The 24,230-nt window shown below is 37.2% G+C and overlaps 1 protein-coding gene across 1 annotated transcript in view; it reads right to left on the minus strand.

The window, feature by feature from the left end:
* CLEC2L (C-type lectin domain family 2 member L) overlaps positions 1-1,942 on the minus strand; it is a 28,396-nt gene extending 26,454 nt beyond the window's left edge. Inside the window, exon 1 of the mRNA XM_051963547.1 lies at positions 1,006-1,942. Within this exon, the coding sequence (XP_051819507.1) occupies positions 1,006-1,195 (190 nt within the window). The 5' untranslated portion in view covers positions 1,196-1,942. The remainder of the gene's footprint in view (positions 1-1,005) is intronic.
* Positions 1,943-24,230: the final 22,288 nt, after the last annotated feature.

The raw sequence follows: 24,230 nt of genomic DNA on the forward strand, positions 1-24,230 counted from the left end.
AGCCAGATTTGTTAAGAAAATGTGGTGGTGTGGATAGGGTGCTATCTTTAGAGCAAAGATGACTAAGGTTCAAGTCTTCCCTCAGCTACATATTGATTATGGCACCTGGGCAAGTCACTTACCTCTCCATGTCCCAAGTAACTTTGTAAATGTGGAACTGCACTGGGAGGAGTTGCTTATATAAATTACATCAAATGTCTAAAACCTATCTAAACCCAATGTGACAGGTTGATTTCTCTCCTCTGAATCATGTGGGATACTCAAGAAGTAGGTTAAGGCTTTGAGGAAAGCCAGCTCTAAAAAGTATAAAACATTTATCAAGGGAGAGATGTATGATATACTCATTTCCTTTTTTCTGTCCAAATCATGACTTTATCTTCATTTTTACTGGGTGAGGATGATTCATTTCATAAAGCTACTCAGTTATGTCATGTTTTGTTAACTTATTTTCCCCAAGTGTGCTTGTATCTACAATCTCATTTTATCTCCACGACATCCCTGTGAGGTTGATAGGCAGTACAATATGCTCCAGCCTATGTATGAGGAAAGCCATACCCCAAGCATTAAGTTACTCATGCAAGGTCACATTGTGAGTTAATATTCAAGGCCAAGGTGAGAAACCAGGTCTTTTGAATCCCAGCACAGGGTTCTTTTCTACCAAATGGCATTTGATCTATTCTAAATCTGAATTTTTTCCCACCCCCAAGCCCCAGCCTCTAGGGACAAAAGATCAAGGTAACTCTGCTAATGGTGTCTCTGGCAGAAACGAGAACCGCCAGACCCTCACCCTTACTCCCCAGGCTGGTCAGCTCTTACCCGGGAGTCTGGGTGAAGGGTGAGGGTAGGGTGCTGGATAAGGTAGTAAAAGTATGATGGAGTCAGACGGTGGTCGGAAAGGAGAGGACCCCAGAGGAGGCTTGCCCTAGCTAAGGACCCTGAGAAGAGGACAGGATTCTCTGGGGAGGCAGCAACCATGGAGGAGGAAGGAGGATGTTACTTGCTTACCCTCCAAGGCCGCCTTCCAGCTGGTACTGCCCTCGTACCCGGATCCTGATCTTCTCAGCAGCACCTCCTGGCCTCGGCCCTCCCCGTCCCCGGGGGAGAGTACTCTCGGCAAAGTAGCCGCCGCCGCCGCGGCTGGAGCGGGTGGCGGAGGGGGCCGACTCCTCCTGGGGGGCTCCCGGACAGGCTCCATGCCCCCCTCCCACTCCGGTGCCCCCGCCCCTCTGCTAAAGGGCGCCTGGCACTTCCGTTACCAGGCTGGGGGGGAACCGAGCCCGCACTGGCCAGGGACCTTGCCTTTGTCCCTCCCTCCCTCCCGGTGGGAGCAGGAGCTGAGGATGGGAGGGATGCAGAAAAGAGCTTCTGCAGCTCGGGGACAGTGGCGGGGCGTTCAGCTCCTCTCCGGACCAGGATTCTCAGCAACGAGAAACGTCCCTTCCTGCTTCACTCTTCCACAGCCGCAGCATCTGCCTCTAGAGTTTCTCAGCTTGGGAAAGGGGGGTGGGGGGAGGGAGAGGAGAATGAGGGAGGAGAGAAAGAAGAGGAGGGTGGGGAGAAGAGGCGCCAAGGCGACGGGGGTGGCAGCCGGGCGGGAGGACCCGAGGAGAAGGGCAATGAGGCTGGAATGCTGGGGGAGAGGGGGCGGGGAAGATGTGAGCAATAGAAGGCTGCAGGGATCCCCGAACCTGGAATCAGGAGGAAGATCAGAATAGGGAGGGAGCACTGAGGGATATGGGTGGGGGGAGCAGCGGGGACCCCGAGAACACACGGACCCACATAGCCAAAGAAAGCTGTTAGCATCCAGAAGCTTGGGGATGGGGGAGGGGGGCGAAAGGATAGAGAGACTTGAGAGTCTATGGGGAGTTAGGAAAAGGGAGGCCGGGAAAGGGCCACCGGCGTGGAGTGGGGTTTCAGGAAGGGAGATCCGGGGATCTCCTTTCTCACCTCCACCCCAGATTCCCTGGCTCCCATTCAGGCTGGAGCCAGGGGGCGAGGGAAGAAAATGCATCCCCCAAGTCTGGCGGGGCCGCTTAGAGGTCACAGAACGGGCCATGGGGAAGGGGAACGTCCGGGAGCTTGGTTAGAGACCTGCCCAGCGGGACCTTGGACAGAGAAGAGGCTTTGCAGAAACATAATCTTCTGCGCGCCTTAGGATCCGTTTGACTTGAGATCCTAGGGACGTGGTGTGATGCTGGCGTCTGGCACCTCATGGAGAGCAAACACATTTCCTTTGTTATTATAGGGCCTAGCCAGGCTATGATTAATTACCAAGAGAACTCCTTTCGGACTTATAATTAGAGCTGGGATTCTTCAGCTGAAGTCTACAGGTAGATTTCAGGGTGACCGTGAATTTGTCAAAAAAAAAAAAAATACATCTTTATTTTCACTAATCTTTGATTTCCTGTATCTTATATTGTACATTTTATAAATCATCGGTCCAATATGGGACCGGTGAGTTTCACCAAACTGCCAAAGAGATTCAAAGAGGTTCCTTCCCTCAACCCCGCCAAGAAAAAGAATGGCTAGATTGTACCAGTACTGTACAGTGGATGGAGCGAAAGATGGACTTTGAATCAAGATTTGAGATTGAAACTTGTCTCTTTTGCCACTTATTAGCTATATGATCTTAGGCAAGTCATTTTATATCTCTAAATAATATATAAAGGTTACTTATTTTTAGTCAGAAGGAGTCTATTCCTTCACCCCAGGATTTAATATTCTTATGGAGTCTGAGAGGAGTAAGTCCACTCCACCATTAATATATAGGTTATAGAATCTTAAAGTGAAGAGTGGTCCTTAGAGATAATCTAGCTCAGGCAGAAATAGTATTGCATCTTTTTGAGATCATGATGTAATAAGAAACACATGTAATAAAGGGCCAGGGAAAAATACACCAAAAATTAATTAGAAACTAACTAATCTGATCCTAAAGAATGAGTGGGTGAAACAACAACTCATAGACACAATCGATAATTTCATCCAAGAGAATGACAACAATGAGACAACATACCAAAACTGATGGGATGCAGCCAAAGCAGTTCTTAGGGGAAATTTTATATCTTGAAATAATCTAGCTCAGGCTCTTCCTTTTACAGATCAAGGTAGAGTGATTTCCTCAAGGTCAATTAAACACTCCAAAGAGAGAAACAAAGCAAGACCACAGCTCACCCTCAAGAATCATGCCTGGAACCCACTTAGTCTGTTTTCCTCATCTCTAAAACGGAGGTAACAATAGCATCTAGAGAGTTGTGGTGAAAATCAATCAGAAAATATGTGGGAAGCCTTTTGCAAACCTTAAATTATTATTATTCTGACCCACTTTATTTAAAAGCAATGTTTCAAATGTAAGTCACTATTTAATAGCAGGCGTTGGATAATATAAAAGATCCAAGGAGGCCTAAAGTAGAGGAAAAAACAAGTTTAGGTGGTAGATATTACCTCCTTTATTATGGTTCTGTAGTCATTTTTCAGTCACATCTGACTTTCTATAACCCCATTTGGGGTTTTCTTGGCAAGGATACTGGAGTGGTTTCCTTCTCCAGCTCATTTTACAGATGAGAAAACTGAGGCAAACAGGGTTAATGATTCCCCAGGGTCACACAATTAATAAGTACCTAAGTTTGAATATGAACTCAGGCCTTCCTGACTAGGGCAGAGCTCTATCCACTGCCACCAGCTGCCCTATTACCTCCATTAGGAAGCATTTTTTAGAGGAAATGAGTTTGAAAAAAGATAAAGGAGGTAAAAGACATGCATTGGTAGAAAGGTAAATATTTCTACCAGAGGAGATGACGTATATAAAGATGATTCAGGGAAAATAAATGTCACATGTGGAACATGACAAGAAATAGCTTGACTGGAAAAGGAATATATTAAGGAGAAAGGAGAGACAAGGGAAGAGCCTTTGAGACTAGATTTTTCATGCAACCTTAGAAGTCAAAGAAAATTGTTTTAGGTTCTAAAGTAAGAAAATACTACACTAACAAAGAATCATAAAATTTATTTTATTTTATTTATGGAGTAAAACAAGCATTTCCATAACATAGTATAATTTTTTGAAAAGATGGATTGTACATAAAACTACTATGCCTAATTTCCTATTCCTTTCAAATATACAACACAATTATCATGTAAATTTCTTTTTCTCTTTTTCTTCTACTCTCAGAGGGCTATCATTAGACATAAATAAAATGTGTGTGTATGTGTGTGTGTGTGTGTGTGTGTGTGTGTGTAAAACTATTCTACATGTAATTCTATTTATCAGTTCTTTCTCTGGATACTGATAATGCCTTCCTCATAAGAACCATAAAATTTTAATGCTGATCCCCATTATAAAGGTAGAAATGATAGAGCACCAGCCCTAAAGTCAAGAGGACCTGAGTTTAAATTTGACTTCAGACACTTAACACTTCTTAGCTGTGTGATCCTGGGCAAGTCACTTAGCCCCAATTACTTCAGGGGAAAAAAAAAGTTAGAAAATTGAGGGCCAGAGAAGTTAAGGTTTTCATCCAGGTTATTAAGAAAACTTTAAATGAAGATGAGACTGAAACACCAAATGCCTGAAGAAGAAAAAAAACATACACACACACTATAAAAATCTAACTAAATTTTAAAATATTGCTTCACTCTCTAATTGTTTCTCTAGGGATTCTACCTTTTTTCAGAAATCATTTAAGATCATAATGTAAATGAAATGAATAGTATTGAATGCTATGTAATCATGATGACCGAGTTTGGCCCCTGAGAAGAGATGAGGAAATGCAACTCTTTTCTTTGGTTGGAGAAATAGGGGATTTGGATTGTAGAATGCTGCTGGTACTATCAGATAGTCAATATATGTTGATAAATGTTCCTTAATGGCTTTCTCCCTTCCCTCTCCTTCTCTCCCCTCCCCATTCCTTATTTAAAAGGGAAGGCTCATTGGACTGAATAGGTGCAGGATGAGGAAAGGGCTTATTTAGAAATGATTGTGCTTAAAAAAAAAAAACTTTTAAAAAATTAAATAGTTTATGTCAGAAATCACTTTGGGACTAAGAGTTTTCCTCTCCCTATTATTTCTTACCTGAGAGGTAATTGAGTACCTTTTTCCCCTGAAAAGATTTTTAAAATTTTTGTTCGGTGCAAAAGATTTTTAAAAAAACATTTCAGTTACTAAGACGTTGAGTCAGATCTGAATATAATTACAGTGAGAATGAAAGCAAATAATATAATGTAGAAAAGAATAAATTGTTCAAAATTACTCTTAGGAAATATTCGTAGCCAAATATCTTTAGGATTATCTATTATGTGCATTTTTCTTCAAAAGAAAGCTTCTTGCTTTATTGAAATATTTTCCAGAGACTATTATAATGAAATTCATTGCTCTAACATCTCAAAAATGCCATAGAAACGTAGAATATAAATCAGTTTCTGCATACCCTTTGGAAAATGAAACTACTAGATATTTTATTAAGGTGGAAGAATTGATACTTTCAAATGAAATTTTCTTTATTGTACATTAATGCTTCCTCACTCAAATTTCTCCCTTACAAGTTTAGAATTTATTAATCTCTATATTTGAGCCTGAGCTAACATAGGTTGACTGAGGCTATGCCCCAGGTAGCAACATGAGAATATCAATTTTTTTTTTACCCTGAGCTGTTCTTTCCTATATTCTCATGGAGTCCTCCCCAAGGAATGCTTCTGACGCTCTTTCATAGTGTTCTGGCCTAGGGGCCTTAATACCCAGAATCTTCACAGGAACAGAATGAGGAAAAGTCAGGGATGTGGGAGATTGGCAGCGGTCACAGACTCTCCACCCCCCCACAAATCCACCCATTTGCAAAATAGGGCTAATATCTACTATCTATCTGAGAGGATTGTTGTGGGGAGAGGGAAAAGGAGAAATGCTTTGCAAACAATAAATGATATCAAAAAGGGGAATTTACTGTGATATGTCCTAGGCTGGTGCCCAAAGTGCTATTATAGTCCTAGGAAATCATAATAATTATTGCTTTTGTTGTTTGCTAACATATAGTGCTTTAAGATTTACAAAGTGCCCTACATATATTATCTCATATGATCCTGATAACAACCTATGAGGTTGATACTATTATCCTCATTTTGCCAATTAGAGAGATTGAGTGACTTACCCAGAGCTATTTAAAGCAAAATTGAAACTTCTAGACTACAAGTCCAGCACTTTATGCACCACAATACTTAGCTGTATTGCATAGAAAAACATATAATTTAAAGAGTGGGTGGGAAGAGGCATTAGAAAAGATTCCCCCCATAAGATTATAAGCTCTTTAAGGACAAGAATTGTCTTTTACCTCTTTTTGCTTCCCTCCTACTTAGCACAGTGCCTGACACCTTGTGGGTACTTAATGTTCATTGGCTGATTGACAAGTGATTACAAGGGGGAAGCTAGGCAGCACAGTGGATGGTCAGGAGTTCCTCTTTGTGAGTTCAAATCTAGCCTCAGACTAACTATATGATTGTGATCAAATCACTTTAACTCTGATTGTCTCAGTTATTCATGAGAAGGAGAATGAGCTGGAGAAGGAAATGACAATCTTTGCCAAAAAAACCATAGATGGGGTCATAGTCAGGTATGACTGAAAAACAAATCAGCAACAAGAAGTGACTGCAAAGATCTTTGACATTTATAGAGAAATCTTAAGAGCAAAAAACTGAGGCTTGGATTGTCATTTTCACTACCCCAAATATTACGTGGCTTTTAATATCATTGGACACCCAGCTCTCATCCTATATCTTCTAATTATCCTAGTCCTAAACTAATGTCCTCAAAAGGCACCTATCACAGAATGCCTTATTTTTTAGTTGTTTTTAGATCTACCATCTTTCCTAGTGAACTATATATCTAGGAGTATAATTTATATATAGTAGTGCTCAATGAACATTCATCTGATTAACAAAAATGGACAAAGAATCAAAATTTCACAGGGAGATTGTAATGTTTATGATGTTTGTAAGGAACCCAAAATCAAGAATCTCATCTCATTGTTGTTAGGAGAAAGACAGAGTTGTTGACAGAGTGGACAGAGACAAGTGATTGGTCCTAACCATCCATAGTTATAATTCATGATGGCTCCTTATGACTTCTTTTATGTAACTTATCAAAAAAATTAATCTCCTTGTGAGAGTTTGCCTCAAAAAAGGCAGAACATCCAGCACTAAGGACTGTAATCTACCTTGGATCACATTTGAATTATTGAGTTCAGTTTTAGGTATCAGTGACTTTCAGAAAATTCTTCTCAATTTAGTATGAAACTCAAGGAAATAATGTTTCTTCTTCTTTTTTGTTGCTGCCACCAACAGAAAACAATAGTTTTCCAGCTTGTTGACTGGGTTGTGGGGTTGGGTGCTGCTTCCTCTGGAAGAACAAACAGGTTAGACTTGGTGTACTTTCTAGATCCCTTTTCATATCTTGTACATCCACAGAGGCTGTCAGCATTGTGTTTCTTGAGAATGCATTCACTACCATGAACATGTGACTGGGGAGCGGTCACAATAAAATAAACGATCACATTGTTTTAGCCTTTTTTATTTCAAGGACTGGTTATTTTGACAGTGTTAAAAAAAAAAAACTTTTAAAAAGAAAACAATCAAAAATTTTATTGTGAAAGCCTTGTTCAAGTAAAGGAGATAGCAAAGAGGTTGCCAAAAATAATTATTTATGTTCCTGTTATCCATTGATTCTAATGTTGACTTCACGCTGATCACAGTCATTAAAAGAAGAAAAGATACTGCAGAGATAGAGATAACTACAAATCCTCTATGCTTTCTTTAAAATGTGTATTTTAAACAAAACCTAGTTTCCATGGAGTTAATTGTGAGGAGGGAATAATAATAATTCGAATAGGTAAGAGGATAGAGATACATGGTAGAGTCCAACTTGAGCACAAGTTTACTGAGATAACACAATAAGCCCAAATGTAGAGAATTAGACAAGAGATAAAAAGGAAATAATAAAAATAAAAAGGAAACTTGTGAATCATTTCAGTTATGTCTGACTTTTTGTGACCTCAATTGGGGTTTTCTTGGCAAAGATACTGGAATGATTTGGCATTTTCTTCTCCAGTTCATTTTACAGATGAGGAAACTGAGACAAATAGAATTAAGTGAATTGTCTATGGTCATACAGCTAATAAGTATCTGAGGCAGAATTTGAACTCAGCTCCTCCTGACTAAGGGTCCATGCTCAGTCCATTATGCCACCTAGTTCCCAAAGAAGAAACATACACTTAAATAAATTTTGGTATGCAAAGGTAAAAAAAATATTACTGCATCATAAGAAACATAAATATGAGGAATTCAGAGAAACATGGGAAGGTTTTTATGAATTGCTGCAATGAAGCTAGGGAACAATGTATACAATGACCATAATAGTGAAGTGAAAGCAACACTAGCTGCCTTGGCCACAAGGAAAAGAGAAAATGTACCTTTTTTTTTAAACCTCAGAGAGATATTGAAGTATTGTCAAAATCTTTTTTTTACGTGGTTTTTGTTCAAAATTTTATTTGCTTCAAGGGAAGTCATAGGGTTCCAGAGGTGGGAGATGTAATAATAAAACAACACTGTTTTTGTTTTAAGGCATCAATAAATGTTGTTAATGGGAGAGGAAGGATCAAATGAATGGATACATTAAAAAAGAAAAAAAGAGCTATGCTTAATGTCAATTTCCTCTGTGGAAAGAACACTTTACTTTTCAAGCTGGGTGACATGTACAATTAAGAGTTTTATGCAAAATCTCCTTGATATAAAACAATCTCAAGTCTCCAAGGCCAAATGACAGGAGAGAACACTTGGGGTGGAAAAGTGAGGAAATAATATTGTTAAAAAATCTTCGAAGAAATATGTTCCTTCTCTTTAAGGCAAATCTGTCTCATAAGAAAGCCTCCATTCTATGACACTGACAGAAAAAAAAAATTATGGTGAATTACTTGAGTTACTTCTTATGAACTCTATTCTCTAGAAAATGGATGTTTGGAAAGTTGCTTCAAACAAAATCTACTCCTTACTTAGATCATTAAGATCAAAGGAAAAAAGAACATTTTTTTAAATGGATCAAAGGACTGCTTTATTCAAAATCTCCTATAATTTGTGGAAATATTCTAGCTTTTCTCACTATTAACCAACTCTATTATCCAGTGTGGAAGGGCTCTAGGTACAAGGCAGCAGCATTTTGTCACAATGATATTCCCCAACTCCTTTTAGTATACAGAAATTAAGAGATTAGAATCAAAAGAATGGGGGATTTAGAACTATAAAGGTTTTTCTCATCTGAGTCAGTTTTTCCCTAAGATATCTGGGGTCACTTTGTGTTAGCATTTTGACTGATGAATAGCATAAAATAGAGGAAAACATGTTCCAACAAATATTGTGATTCCAAGAAAAGTGGTAAAGAAAAGAAGCAAGAAAGTCAGTTCTGATCATATGCATGCAAACACAAAGAAAAATTGAATCTCCTGTGGAAAAGGGAAATGAGAGGGAACAGAATTGGGAAAGGAGAAGAGAGAGAGAGGAATGAGAGAGAGAGAAACAGAGAGAGACAAAGAGACAGAGACAGAGACAATCACAGAGACAATCACAGAGAGACACAGAGAAAAACAGATATGTATGAGAGATATGTAAGAGAAAGAGGAGCAAGAGGAAGAGGGGGGAGGAGGAGAAAGAGGGGGAGAAGGAGGAAGTGGGGAGGAGGAGGAGAGAAGAATAAGGAGGAGGAGGAGGAAGAAAAGGAGGAGGCAGAAGAGGAGGAGGAGGAGGAAGAAGGGAGGAAAGGAAAGGGAATGAGAGAAAGGAATGAAAGAGAAGGAGAGCGTTAAGAGGGGAGGGAAAGAGATGAAGGAAGAAATGAGGGATGAGGGAAAGAAAGGAGGAGGAAGAGAGGAATACAGGGGGGGAGAGAAGAAAGGAAGAGAAGAAGAATGAGTGGGAAGGGTTGGGGAAGAGGAAAAGAGTAAAAAAGGAAAAAAGAAGGGAAGGACAGAGGAAGGAAGAAGAGAAAGAGAAGAAATAAAGAGAAAAAAGAAAAGAAGGGAGAAAGGACAAAAGGATGAAAGGGAGAAAGGAAAAAAGTATGGAAAAGGGATAAAGGGAAAGAGGATAGATGAAAGGAAGAAAGGAAGGAAGGAGGGAGGTAAAAAGAAAGGAGAAAGGAAGGAAGGAAAAAAGGGAGGGAGGGAGGAAGGGAGAAAGGAAAAAAGGAAGGAAGGAAGGGAGGAAGGAAGAAAGGAAAGAAGAAAGGAAGGAAGAAAGGAAGGAGGGAGGAAGGAAGGAAGGAAGGAAGGAAGGGGAAAAAAGGAAGGGAAGGGGGAGGAAGGAAGAAAGGAAAGAAAGAAGGAAGAATAAAAGGAAGGAAGGAAGGAAGGAAGGAAGGAAGGAAGGAAGGAAGGAAAGAAGGAAGGAAGGAAGGAAAGGAGGGAGGGAGAGTTACAAAAATTTCCTGAAAAGGGAGACAATTCAGCTGTGCCTGCTTCTGATTTTATTTATCACTCTCACAGATCCTGGTACCTCTGCTGCTATGACCCTCAAGCCCTCACTGACCAGTCACCTCTATCAGTTTTCACTTTCTTACCTCAGTCAAAGCCATTCCCCCACCTCCCATCACCCCCTGGGTTTATGTCAAAGCCACAGAGAGACTGCTGCTGCTACTGACCCCATCTGGCTCACCCTGGGCCTCAGAACAGAGCCCTTCCTTCCTACCTTTGGCCGACTTTAGCCAAAATTTAGCCAAAAAATAGCCCCCTATTGCTCTTTCTCACTCTCCCTCCTCCCTCATACTCAGACAATGCAGTAGGACTCCCCTACTCAACTTTTCCCCTAGCAAATGACTCCACCAAACCCACCTCCCTTTCCTGGATCTAGCTTGACCTGGACTATCCTTCCTGGGGAATCACCACAGAGAAGTCTTCTTTTTATACCTTACCTTCTCATCCCCACCCTAGGATAAATGGGACCCAACCGTGTCCCCAGTTTTTCTATGACGTCCTCATTCATCTTCTTCCTGTGGGCCATATAAGGGTAGAGAAATCACTTGGTGTGGTCTTGACCGCCTGAGGGACTCAAAATTCAATAAATCTAGGAGCCTTTTTCATAGCTACATAAACTTAAATTAAGTACATTATAATAATGTGACTTTTGAGAGACAAGCAAGGAACGTCTATCATGGGATGGATGGGACACATATAGTACATAATGGGACAGAGGTGTGCTTCTCCTTGGCTGCTTGTGGTCCATCTGCTTGTATAATGGTGACTTAATTCAGTCAGTGCTGGGAAGGCTGAGAGTGGTTAGCCCACTGTGGTGAAACTTCCGCCATCCGGTAACGAGGAGGTGGAAAACAACTCGATCGTCTAGGTCCTGATCCAAGTGATTCAATGATATGCCACTGCATCCTACGCCAAGGAAGTCTGTGCTCATGGTGTCTCCAGTAGTGACAGAAGCAGAGGGTTTGACAGCTGCCAGGGCAAGGAGTTACTGAGGAATCTTGACTGAGCGTGGTGATCTTGTTCATCACTGAGTCACAGGAACATGCTCATGAGGCTTTTGGAACTACAGGATGCAGATACAGTTCATGAAAGTGAAGGGAAAACCTGTCAGGGAACACAATGCTGGCAAGGGGTGGTGTAACCTGGTACTCCTGGTAGACGTTACCAACTGTCTCTCAGCTGAAAGTCAAGATGCCGGATTCCAACCAGCTTCTCAGCTCCTGGATTTCAAATGTGAAATCATCTGATGCTAAATTAAGGCTATGGAAAGTGCAACTTGGAAGGAATAACACAGTGTCTTTCCCCGTTCTGGAAGGACAAAGATTCAAGGATGTGAAAAGTGAACAAATGGAATGGAACATCCTTGCTACGCCAAGCAGTGGTTGCACGTGGCCGTGCTTCATAACTTACAATGTGAAATCGTTCGGCTGCAAAGCAATGAGGAGTTCAAAATGAGATACAACAACCTTCCACTGCTTGAGTTCTATAAACATTACATAAGCAATAGTGAATTTTCCATTTTGAGGTGACATGCATTGAAATATGCATGTGTTTGGAACAACTTTACGAGCAATTCTTTTCAAAACTTACTATTGCAAAAGTCCACTGTGCTCCCGACTGACCAACGCAAAGCTTTTGCAAGCGGCAACATCATCGATACTTGCCACCAACATATCTCACCAAAGAGAAGCAAGCTGTTCCAGCCAACACACTGAGCTAATTAGATGTTTGGACAAATATAGCATGCTAATTTTTCAGTTGGTGATTTTGTATGGTCCAGGAGTGAGGTTATAAATATCTCAATGGTTCTTGGCAAAAATGAGGTACATTTTTGTATTAAAAAAAAACAGAACCCCCCAAAAGAAAGAAAAAATGATTTTCTTAAAATGAATCCTTAAAATTTTCCCCCAACTCTAACCACCCCTGCTCTAACAAAAATATTTAATGACACAAGGCTTGAGAAGGTAGCTAATTCACTAGATAACAGATATCCAGATCCCAAAAAGATCTTGGTAGGCTAGAACACTGAATTTTTAAAATTTTTATTATTTTTTAAAATAACTTTTTATTGACAGAACCCATGCCAGGGTAATTTTTTACAGCATTATCCCTTGCACTCACTTCTGTTCCGATTTTTCCCCTCCCTCCCGCTACCCCCTCCCCCAGATGGCAAGCAGTCCTTTACATGTTAAATAGGTTACAGTCTATCCTAGATACAATATATGTGTGCAGAACCGAACAGTTTTCTTGTTGCACAGGGAGAATTGGATTCAGAAGGTATAAATAATCCGGGAAGAAAAACAAACATGCAAGCAATTTATATTCATTTCCCAGTGTTCTTTCTTTGGGTGTAGCTGCTTCTGTCCATCCTTGATCAATTGAAACTGAATTAGCTCTCTTTATCGAAGAGATCCACTTCCATCAGAATACATCCTCAAACCGTATCGTTGTTGAGGTATATAATGATCTCCTGGTTCTGCTCATTTCACTTAGCATCAGTTCATGTAAGTCTCGCCAGTCCTCTCTGTATTCATCCTGCTGGTCATTCTTTACAGAACAATAATATTCCATAATGTAGAACACTGAATTTAATAGAATGAGGCAAATTAGGTAGACAGCACATTTAGTAAGCATTTATTATGTGTGAAGCACTGTGCTAAGTAATTAATAAGCATAAATGTAAATTGCACACATGGGTTCCAAAAAATCAGTTTCACAGATGTGACATCAGGGAGACATATTGACGTAAGTTTGTATATTAAGGTTCTGAAAGAGTTGCTGGGATTCAAGATCGTTATGAGTCAACAATGATATGACAATGTAAAAATCTAATCCAAGTGTCCAGGATTGGGGCACTTATAATACTGCCATTTTCTCACATGATCAGGCTGTTTCCCTGTACTACATTTTAGGAAGGTCATTGAGAAGTTGGATAATGTCTAAAACATAAGATCATTTGGGGGAAAATTTTAAGGATTCATTTTAAGAAAATCATTTTTTCTTTCTTTTGGGGGGGTTCTGTTTTTTTTTTTAATAATAGCTTTTTATTTTCAAAATATATGCAAAGATTGTTTTCAATATTCACCCTTGCAAAATCTTGTGTTCCAAATTTTTCTCCCTCCTTGTCCTCACCTCCTTCCCTTAGACAGCAAATAATTAAGGAAATCACTTTTTAAAAAACATTTAAGCAAAATGTTTCACCTGGAGAAAGGAAGACTGGGGTGAGGGGTGGGGGCATAATAGCTGGTTTTAAATATTTAAAGAAAGGTCACACCGAAAAACAAATTGATTTGTTCTTCTCAGTCCCACAGGGAAGAACCACGAGCAAACGAAAGGAAAAACTTCCTAATAATTAGAGCTGTTGAAAAGTGGAATGGGTCTTCCATCTTGATGAGAAATCTTCAAGCCTAGATTGGATGATGACTTGTCAATTTGTAGAAGGGACTCTTGTTAAACAAATGGTCACTGTAATTCCTTTTAACTTGGAAATTTCATAATGCTGTGAACATGAGTGAAAGTTATAAAACTTATAGAAACTAAAAAATAATCTATTGTACAATAATTGGTTTTTAAGAGACATTAAAAATTAAGTGACAATATTTAGAGGACAATAAAATGAAAAAAAAATGAATTAAACCAGTACCTAAAGACACTAAAAAAATTGTTCAAAGGAAAGTTTCAGAAGAAATAACATTAAAACCAAAAATGAATAGAATAGAAAAAGAAATATATCAATTAATAAACCACAAACCTTTATGAAAAGACAAATAAAATTCACAAAACATTAATGTAATCACAAAAGAAGAAAAACAACACATGACAAAATGAGAAATTAAAAAGAAAAGATAATAATAAATATAAAAATTAAGAATATCAGTAAATATTATTTAGAAAATGTAAACAAAATAGATTATTTACAGTTAAAGATATAGGGAATAGAGTATCAAGATCTTTGAAAATTCAAATCTGGTCTCAGATGTTTACTAATTGTATGATTCTGGACAAATCATTTAACCCTGATTTCCTCATTCCTCATCTGTAAAATAAGCTAAAGAAGGAAATGGCAAATCTTTCAGTGTCTTTGTCAAGAATACCCCAAGTGAGGTTTCAGAGAGTCAGACATGACTGAAATAATTGAACAACAACTCAACATATCAATGAATTCTTCATACAGTAGATAGAATACAAATGAAATATATATAAGAAAACAAAGGACAAAGAATATCAAGAAACACAATATTTAAAAGTTACTGATGATGGACTTACCTTCTCACTTTAAAACTTATTTTAATTTTATTTTCATCAAAGCTGTCTAGCACTGAGAAAAATAATAGGGATATAGAATAATACAATAGAATAGATTGTAGACATTTCATCAAATATATATGTATACACATAAAAGATTTGTGTTTAATAAGACTGAAGGAAATAAGAAGTAGGGTAAAGTATTTATATCCCAGCATATACCACAATGAATTCTATCTGGATCAGACAGTCAAACATTTTCAATTCTAGAATTCACAAATGATGGCACGATAATATATTTATCCCAGTATTGTAGGGGAGATAACTTTTTAATCTTTTCAACATATAGAATAAATAACTAAGGGAAAAATCAATGTGCTTAAAGGAAAACAAAAAACCTTCTGTACAACAAAAGAACAGATTGGGAAAATTATGACAAATATGACAGAAATAATCTTGATATCTAAAATTTATAAGGAGCTGTTAAAAATATCTAAAAGTAACACAAATGGATGATGGCCAAAAGATGTGAATAGACAGTTTACAAAATTAGAAACAAATTGTTATTAATAGTTTTTTTAAAAGCTCAACCTCACAAAAAAACACATCAGGAAATATAAACTTAACTTTGAAGTATCAAATTCACAGAATTGCCAAAAATAATTTTGAAAGACTCAAGACTTAGCCAGTCTATAGATAAACGGGTATGCTCACTCATTATTAGTAGAATCCTTTTGGGAAGAAATCTGTGAATTCTTTTGCAAAAGTTATAAAACTAATCATATTTTTGAATCAATTATTTAATTATTGAAAATATATCTTGAGAGTAACTGATATCTATATATACACACATGTAATAAATATATATCTATATATGTCAGCTATTAAATCTATTCAAAATTCTCCACTTTAAAAAATATATGTTGTATTTATAGCAGCATTGTTTATAATTGCAAAAACAACCCTGGAAATAACCTAAATGTCTAACAATAAAAGAATGGTTAAAGAAATTGCAGTACATTAATGTAATCGAATACTATAATGCAATTAAAATCAATAAGCATGAGGATTATGAAGAAATCTGAAAAGTCCTTTATGGAGTGACGCAGGATGAGAGAAAAGAAGAAACAGAATATTACCTGTGACCATATAAAAGAGTAGAATTCTAGACACTTATCAGTGTCTAGTGTTATCACAACTCAGAGGAAATGACTGACAAATTGTAATGAATGTTTTAAGGCTAAGATGTGGATCAAGGATTTCACTAGTATAAAAACTCCTGGTAGAGAACTCCTTCTGCTAGTGCAGTTCGGTACTTGTTCTTGGAGACCTGCCTAAAATGCTGAGAAATTATGGTCATGTAGCCAGGATTTATCAAAGGTGGAATTTGAATCCACTTCTTCCTAAGTCCACTGTCCATCTACTATGTCACAGAAAAGATATCTTATGTGTTGAATTTCATTCACCCAAATACAAATAGTTGCAGAATGAATTCACTTGGTTTTATTGATTCATCACAACAAATATTTATAATGAGTTTTCAATTAAACAAAGTTTACAGTAAATTTATAATAAAGTGAAAAGGAAAAAAAAAACTTTCTTCACCAGGGTTTTTTTTGGCTGTATCATGATGCTATCAATGCATGAGATCACATTTCTTATTGTTTCTATGCTGCTAATGAAAACAATCTCATCAAATTCTGTTTTCCCCTCCAAGGAGAATTTGTGATCATCCCTGTATTTAGTTGTAATATTCTCTTGCCTTTTGGTTTTGTTTACCACAAGAATGTCAATACTGATTTGGTTTAATTCTTACATCAATTGACTGGCTATTGGAATTATCACTTATAGTTCTCACTAACATGTAATTAGACATTAGAGTATGTCTTTGTGGAAGACTGCAACATATCTTGATAAATGAGTTCTATTAAAATCTTAACAAGATAACATTTATAAAATATTTTGCAGAGTGCCTGGTACATAATAAATATTTCTTACCTTTCCCCAAAAGCCTCCAAAATGAGTCAACATATGATTCCAAACTCAATGATCAATAGATTTAGAGCCGGAAGGGACATTCAAAGCTATCAAGTCCAGCCCTTCATCTTACAGATGAAGATGCTGAAGCACAGAACATTTAAATAGCTTATTCAGAGGTATATTATGTATGAGGGTCTGAGGCAAAATTTGAACTTACAAGATTTGAATCCAGGTCTACAAATTGGCACAGGGGATTATGGCAAAGTAGAATCTTTGGAAAGTATAATTCAGATTTAAGGAACAAAAAAACCCCAGAGTTTAGTTGGAACACCATATCTCCATGTCATATTTATTTTATATGTTTACATAGAATATTAATTTTATATTTTATTTTCTAAGATGCAATAAATTTCCCTAATAAAGGTCTCAGTCCCAAGATACATAAGTATTGATTCATATTTGTAAGAATAATTACCATTTTCTAGTTAATAAAAGATCTAAGGATATGAACAGATAGTTCTCAAGGAAGAAATTCAAGCTTTTTGTAGCCATATGAAAAAAAAATTCCCCAAATCACTACTAATTAGAGAAATGTACACGTAAGCAATTCTGAGATTATCAGAATTTGACCATCAGATTGTAAAAAAAATAACAAAAAAGGAAAATGATATTGGAGGGGCTTTGGAAAAACAGGGACATTTATGTATTGTTATTGAATGGTCTGGAAAGAAATTCAAAGTTATACACAAAAAAGTTGTTAAGTGTTACATCTGCCTTTTGAACCAGCTATACCTCTGCTAGACCTATATCCAAAAAAGGAAAAGTTCCCTTAAATACAGAAATATTTCTAACAACTCTTTTTTGTGGTGGTAAAAAAAAATGGAAATAAAAGGAATAATCCATCAAGGGCTAAGCAAGGTACGGATATGTGAATGTGATGGAAAATTATTGATTGTAAGAAAAAAGGAAAAAGATTATTTTAGAGGTACATTAGAAAGATTAGTATGAACTGATACAGTTGAAGCAAGCAGAACCAGAAGAAAAATTTGTATTATAACACCAATATCATAAAAATAACCAATTTTGAAGATTTAGAAATTGATAATGAAATGAAAATAATAATTCATACAATAAAGACAACACTATAAAGACAAAAAACTTTGGAAGCTGTAAGCCCTGTAATGATTGCAGTGACCATCCTGATTTTAAAGAGTTGATGACAGGATGATAAGAATTCTGGGGGTGGGACCAAGATGGCAGAGTAAAGTCAAGAAGCTGCTCCGGCTCTGCCAGTTTCCCTCCCCAGTTACCACACGAAATCAAGCCTCTGGACAGAATCTCTTGGAATGAAACCTCTTTCCATCCCAAAATAGACTGGAAAAACTTCAAGAAAGGACAGTCTCATTGAGGTGAAAAGGGTCATCCTAGGTCAGATAGACTCTTGGAAAGCCGGTGAGAAGGGCTTAATCACAGCAAATCAGCAACTAAGACCCTCATCCTGGCTCGGTGAGGAGCAGATAAGGGTGGGCAGCTTCCAGTTCCAGTTCAGAAGGCAAACTCTAGAAAACCAGGCTGTTTCCTGAAAAGAGCAGGCAAAGCTACTCCCTGCAAACAAAAGGAGCCCCCGGGCTCAGAGCCAAGGCTCAGAGCTTCACAAGAAGCTTGGGACAGCACCACTTTAAGATAGGAGGAGAGTTCCACCTTAAAAGTAAAAAAAAGAGGAAATACTAAAAGAAAAGGAAAGAAAATGAGTAAGAAACAGAAAAGAACCTTGATCAAAGAAAGTTTCTATGGTTACAGGACAGACTAAAACACAAACTCAGAGGAGCACAGAATGTCCACAGAAGAAATCTCAAAGAGTGAGATAAATTGGTCCCACACCCAAAGAGGTTTCTTAGAAATGCTCATAAAAGACTTCAAGAGACAAATAAGAGAGATAGAAGAAAAATGAGAAAAGCAGTGAGAGGTATGCATGAGAGAGTCAACTGTTTGGAAAAAGAAGGAAAAAATTGTCTGAAGAAAACAATTCCTTAAACAGTAGAATAAACCAAATGGAAAAAGAGATACAAAAGCTGAGTGAAGAAAATCACACATTAAAAATCAGAACAGGGCAAATGGAAGCTAATGACTTTGTGAGACAGCAAGAATTATTCAAACAAACTAAAAAGAATGAAAAAAATGGAAGAAAATGTGAAATATGTCATAGACAAAACAGCTGATCTGGAAGACAGATCCAGAAGAGACAATTTAAAAATTATAGGCCTACCTGAAGGTCATAACCAAAAAAAGAGCCTGGATAGCATTCTACAAGAGATCATTAAGAAAAACTGCCCTAATATTCTAGAAACAGTGGGGAAATACTCATTGAATGAATCCATTGATCACCTCTGGAAAAAGATCCCACAAGGAAAACCCCAAGGATCATTGTTGCAAAACTCCAAAACTATAATCTCAAGGAAAAAATTCTGCAAGCTGCCAGACAAAAACAATTCAAATATCAAGGAGCAACAGTCAGGATTACCCAGGATCTGATAGTTTCTACAATAAAGAATCAGAATACCATATTCTGGAAAGCAAAGGACCTGGGATTACAATCAAGAATTAACTACCCATTGAGATTCAGCATCATTTTTCAGGGAATCAGATGGAACGTCAATGAAGTAAGAGACTTTCAATCATTTCTATTGAAAAACTAGAACTAAACAGAAAATTTAATCTACAAACACAGAACTCAAGAGAACTATAGAAAGGCAAATGGAAAAATATATACTTAAAGGTTAAACTGTTTACTTCCCTAGATAGGAAAACAAAAGCTGTAACTTTTTTTTTTTAATTTAAGTTTTTTTATTTACAAAGCATATGCATGGGTAATGTTTCCAACATTGGCCCTTGCAAAATCTTCTGTTCCAAATTTTCCCCTTCCCCCCCCACCCCTTCCCCTAACTGGCAGAGAGTCCAATACATGTTAAATATGTTGAAATACATGTTAAATCCAATATATGTATACATATTTATACAATTATCTTGTTGAAGAAAAATCAGATCAAGAAGGAAGGAAAAGAAAAACTGAGAAAGAAAACAAAAATGCAAGCAAATAACAAGAGAGTGAGTGAGAATGCTATGTTGTGTTCCCATGGTACTCTCTCTGAGTGTAGATGGTTCTCTTCATCACTGAACAAGTGGAACTGTTTTGAATCATCTCAATGTTGAAGAGAGCCACCTCCATCAGAATTGATCTTCATATAGTCTTGTTGTTGCTATGTATCTCCTGGTTATGTTCATTTCACTCAGCATCAATTCATATGAGTCTCTCCAGGCCTCTCTGAAATCATCCTGCTGGTCATTTCTTACAGAACAATAATATTTCATGACATTCATATACCACAACTTATTCAGCCATTCTCCAACTGATGGGCATCCACTCAGTTTCCAGTTTACAGCCACTACAAAAAAGCTGCCACAAACATTTTTGCACATGTGGGTCCTTTTCCTTCCTTTAAGATCTCTTTAGGATATAATCCCAGTAGAAACATTGCTGGATCAAAGAGTATGCACAGTTTGATAACTTTTTGAGCATAGTTCCAAATCGCTCTCCAGAATGGCTGGATCCATTCACAGTTCCACCAACAATGCATCAGTGCCCCAGTTTTCTCACGTCTCCTCCAGCATTCATCATTATTTTTTCCTGTCTTCTTAGCCAATCTGAGAGGTGTGTAGTGGTATCTCAGAGTTGTCTTAATTTGCATTTCTCTGATCAATAGTGTTTTAGAACACTCTTTCATATGAGTGGAAATAATTTCAATTTCATGATCTGAAAATTGTCTATTCATATCCTTTGACCATTTATCAATTGGAGAATGGCTTGAACCCTTACAAATTTTAGTCAATTCTCTATATATTTTAGAAATGAGGCCTTTATCAGATCCTTCAGATATAAAAATGTTTTTTTCCAGTTTATTGCTTCCCTTCTAATCTTGTCTGCATTAGCTTTGTTTGTACAAAACATTTTTAACTTAATATCAAAATTTTCTATTTTGTGATCAATAACGACTTCTAATTCTTCTTTGGTCACAAATTCCTTCCTCCTCCACAGATCTGAGAGATAAACTATCCTATGTTCTTCTAATTTGTTTATAATATCATTATGTCATGAACCCATTTTGACCTTATTTTGGTATACAGTATTAGGTGCAGGTCTATGCCTACTTCCTGCCATACTACTTTCCAACTTTCCCAGCAGTTTTTGTCAAATAATGAATTCTTATCCCAAAACCTGGGGCCTTTGGGTTTGTAAAAGCTATAACTCTTAAGAACTGTATCTGTCACTGAGACAGACAAAGGGGGGCATAAACATGAACTGAGGTGTGGTTGTGAATGAACTCTGATGTGATAACATCAAAGAAAAAGACATTAAGGGGAAAAGGTCTGTCCTGGAAAAGAGGAAGGGGAAGGTGTAATGGGACAATTAGTTCACACCAAGAGGATCAAAAGACTTATTACAAAATTGAGGGGAAAAAAGGAAGGGATATGAGCATTGTCTGAAGCTTGATCTCATTGGTTTTGGCTCTAAGAAGGAATAAATTAATCATTCATTGGGTATAGAAATTTATTTAATCCTGTAAAAAAAGTAGGAGGAAAAAGGGGAAAAGAAAAGAGAGGCACAGGATAGAGGGGAGGGCAGAAACACTAGGAAAAAAAGGTGAAGGGGGCAGAGAAGGGTTGATAGAAGATAAGATAGTGGGTAGAGTGGGTTAAAAACTTTACCAAGAGGAGGGAGTAGGGGTGGTAGGAGATAAGGAGATAGGGTGGGTAAAAAAAAAAAAAAAACACTGACTGAGGACAGGATGGAAAGAGAGAACAAAAGTATATACAGTGGAGAAAATAGGATAGAGGGAAATATAAATATGATAATCATAACTGTTAATGTGAATGGGATGAACTCTCCCATAAAACAGAAGCAAATAGCAGAGTGAATTAAAAAACAGAATCCTACAGTATGTTGTTTACAAGAAACACATTTGACACAGAGAGACACATACAGGGTTAAAGGTAAAAAAATGGATAAAATATACTATTCACCTTCTAAAAGAGAAGTGACAGATTCTGGATAAAGAATGAGATACAGATTTTTGTACATAATGAAAAAATTTGTTTTGCTTGAAGATGAATATATGTTACAAGGAATTTGTTTTTCTTCTCTTTCTCCCTTTCTCTTTTTCCCTTCTTCCCTCCCTCTTTCTCTTTCTCTGTCTCTGCATCTTTCTCTCTCTCTCTCTCCCTCCCTCTTTCTCTCTCTTCCTCCTTTCCTCCCCCTCTCTCCTCACACTCTTCCTTTTTCTCTCTCTCTCCCTCTCTCTTCCTCTTTCCCTCTCCCTCTCCCTCTTTTTTTCTCTCTCTTTCCCTCTCTTTCCCTTTCTCTCCCCCTCTTTCCATCTCTGTCTCTGTCTTTGTCTCTCTTTTGCAATGGGGTGTGAGACAGAGAAATAGATTTCTGCTCATTAAAAAATTTATAGAATTAATTTGCTGCATAATGTTGTAGATGTATTTTAAAAATCATTATATTGTTAATTTTGCTTAAATGTTTTATTTTCTTACAAGAGCCCTTTTATAGAATTAGGGCAATTTGTAGGTTTGTAATATAAAAACAAAATGCATCAATAAATTTTTAAGTATCTATATTAGACCCAGCATTATATATAATAGGGACAATCTAGAAACTAAGAAGGTACCCATCGTTTCAGAAATAATTGAATGAGTTATTATCTATGAATATAATGCAATATCATTGTACTGTAAGAAATCATGATGAAGGAAGGACATTTCCAAGAAACTTTGGAGGACTTATATGAATTGATACATAGTATATAGCAAAGAGAACCAAGAGAATAATTCATATAATAACAACAATATTGCAAAGACAAACAACTTTAGAAGATTTAAGAACTCTAATAAACACAAAATTCAACCAAACAAAGGATGGACTCGAGTAAAAAATATGAGTTATTTTTTGGATATGGTCAATGAAGGGATTTGTTATGACTACATATCTATTACAATGGTTTTGTTGTCCATCCTTTTTTTCTTTTCGATAGTAGAAAAGAGGTAGAAAGAGAAGAAAGTTAAAAAAAAAAGATGCAACTTTCTTGCAAATGGAGATTTCATTTGTTCTATCTATATCCTTAGTGTCTGGTACATTGCAGGCACTTAATAAATATTTGTGGACTGATTAGTGAATATTTTCTTCCAGAAGAGAGTCAGAAAATATTAGACATGATGAAAACCAAAAATCATACCAAAATGAGAGAAATTGATTATATGTTGACTGACAAAAAACAACTGGTTATTAATGTGAGAAGCATTTCAATTTACTGTGTGTCATCTGACTAGGAATCTGCCAAAATCAACATCACATTAGAAGAAAAAATAAAGATAACAGGAGAAGACTGCATACAAGTATGTTCTCATACATATTGTAAAAAGAAAAATAAAGTGAAAAAAAAATCTATGCTTCAATCTGCATATTAGACTTCATCAATTTTCTCTCTAAATATAAATAGCATTTTCCCTCATAAGTTCTTCAGAACTATTTTGGATTGATCAGAATAACTAAGTCATTTATAATTGCTCATTATACAATATTGTCATTACTGTGCACAATGTTCTCCTGATTCTATTCGCTCCACTTTGGATCAGTTAAGGTAAGTTGTCCTTCCCAGGTTTATTCCCCTCACTATATCTTATAGCACAGTAATACTCCATCATAATCATATACTTGTTTAACCATTCCTCAATTGGTGGACATCCTTTCAATTTCCAATTCTTTGCCACCGCAAAGTCAGTCAGAGAAAATGTCTAGAGCATAGAGGTAGAGAGAGTCTTGTTCATGGATCAGCCAAGAGGTCAGTATCCCTATAGTGAAGATTATGTGGCGGAATAAGATGGAAGAAGATTGAAAGGGTAGGAGGGCCTAGTTTAGGAAAGATTTTGAATGGGTCAAACAGCATTTTGCTTTTACAGGTGATAGGAAACCACTAGAATTTACTGAACTGAATTTATTTGCTCAGGTGTGTGTGACATGATCAGACGTGTCATAGGAAAATTATTTTAGTGACTGAAGGAGAATGGATTTGAAATGGGGAGAGATTTGAGGCAGGTAGACCCACCTGCAGGCTATTACAGTAATTAAGGTGTGAGGTGATGAGGGCCTGGACCAGACAAGTGGCAGTGGCAGAGGAGAAAAGGGGAAGTTTCACAGGAAAAAAATCAGCAGACCTTGACAACAGTTTAGCTATGGGAGGTGAGAGATAGTGAGAGGTGACTTCTGGGCTGTAATCCCAAGGATTGTGAGGATGGTATTGCCCTCTGCAGTACCATATAGGTCAGAATGAGCAAGGATTTAAAAGGGAGAAAGATAATTCTGTTTTGAGCATACTAAGTTTAAGGTGTCTATTAGACATCCAATTTGAAAGGTCTAAAAGACTATTGGAGACATAAGATTGGAGGTCA

This window comes from Antechinus flavipes, chromosome 5, assembly GCF_016432865.1.
Source record: "Antechinus flavipes isolate AdamAnt ecotype Samford, QLD, Australia chromosome 5, AdamAnt_v2, whole genome shotgun sequence".
NCBI lineage: Eukaryota > Metazoa > Chordata > Mammalia > Dasyuromorphia > Dasyuridae > Antechinus > Antechinus flavipes.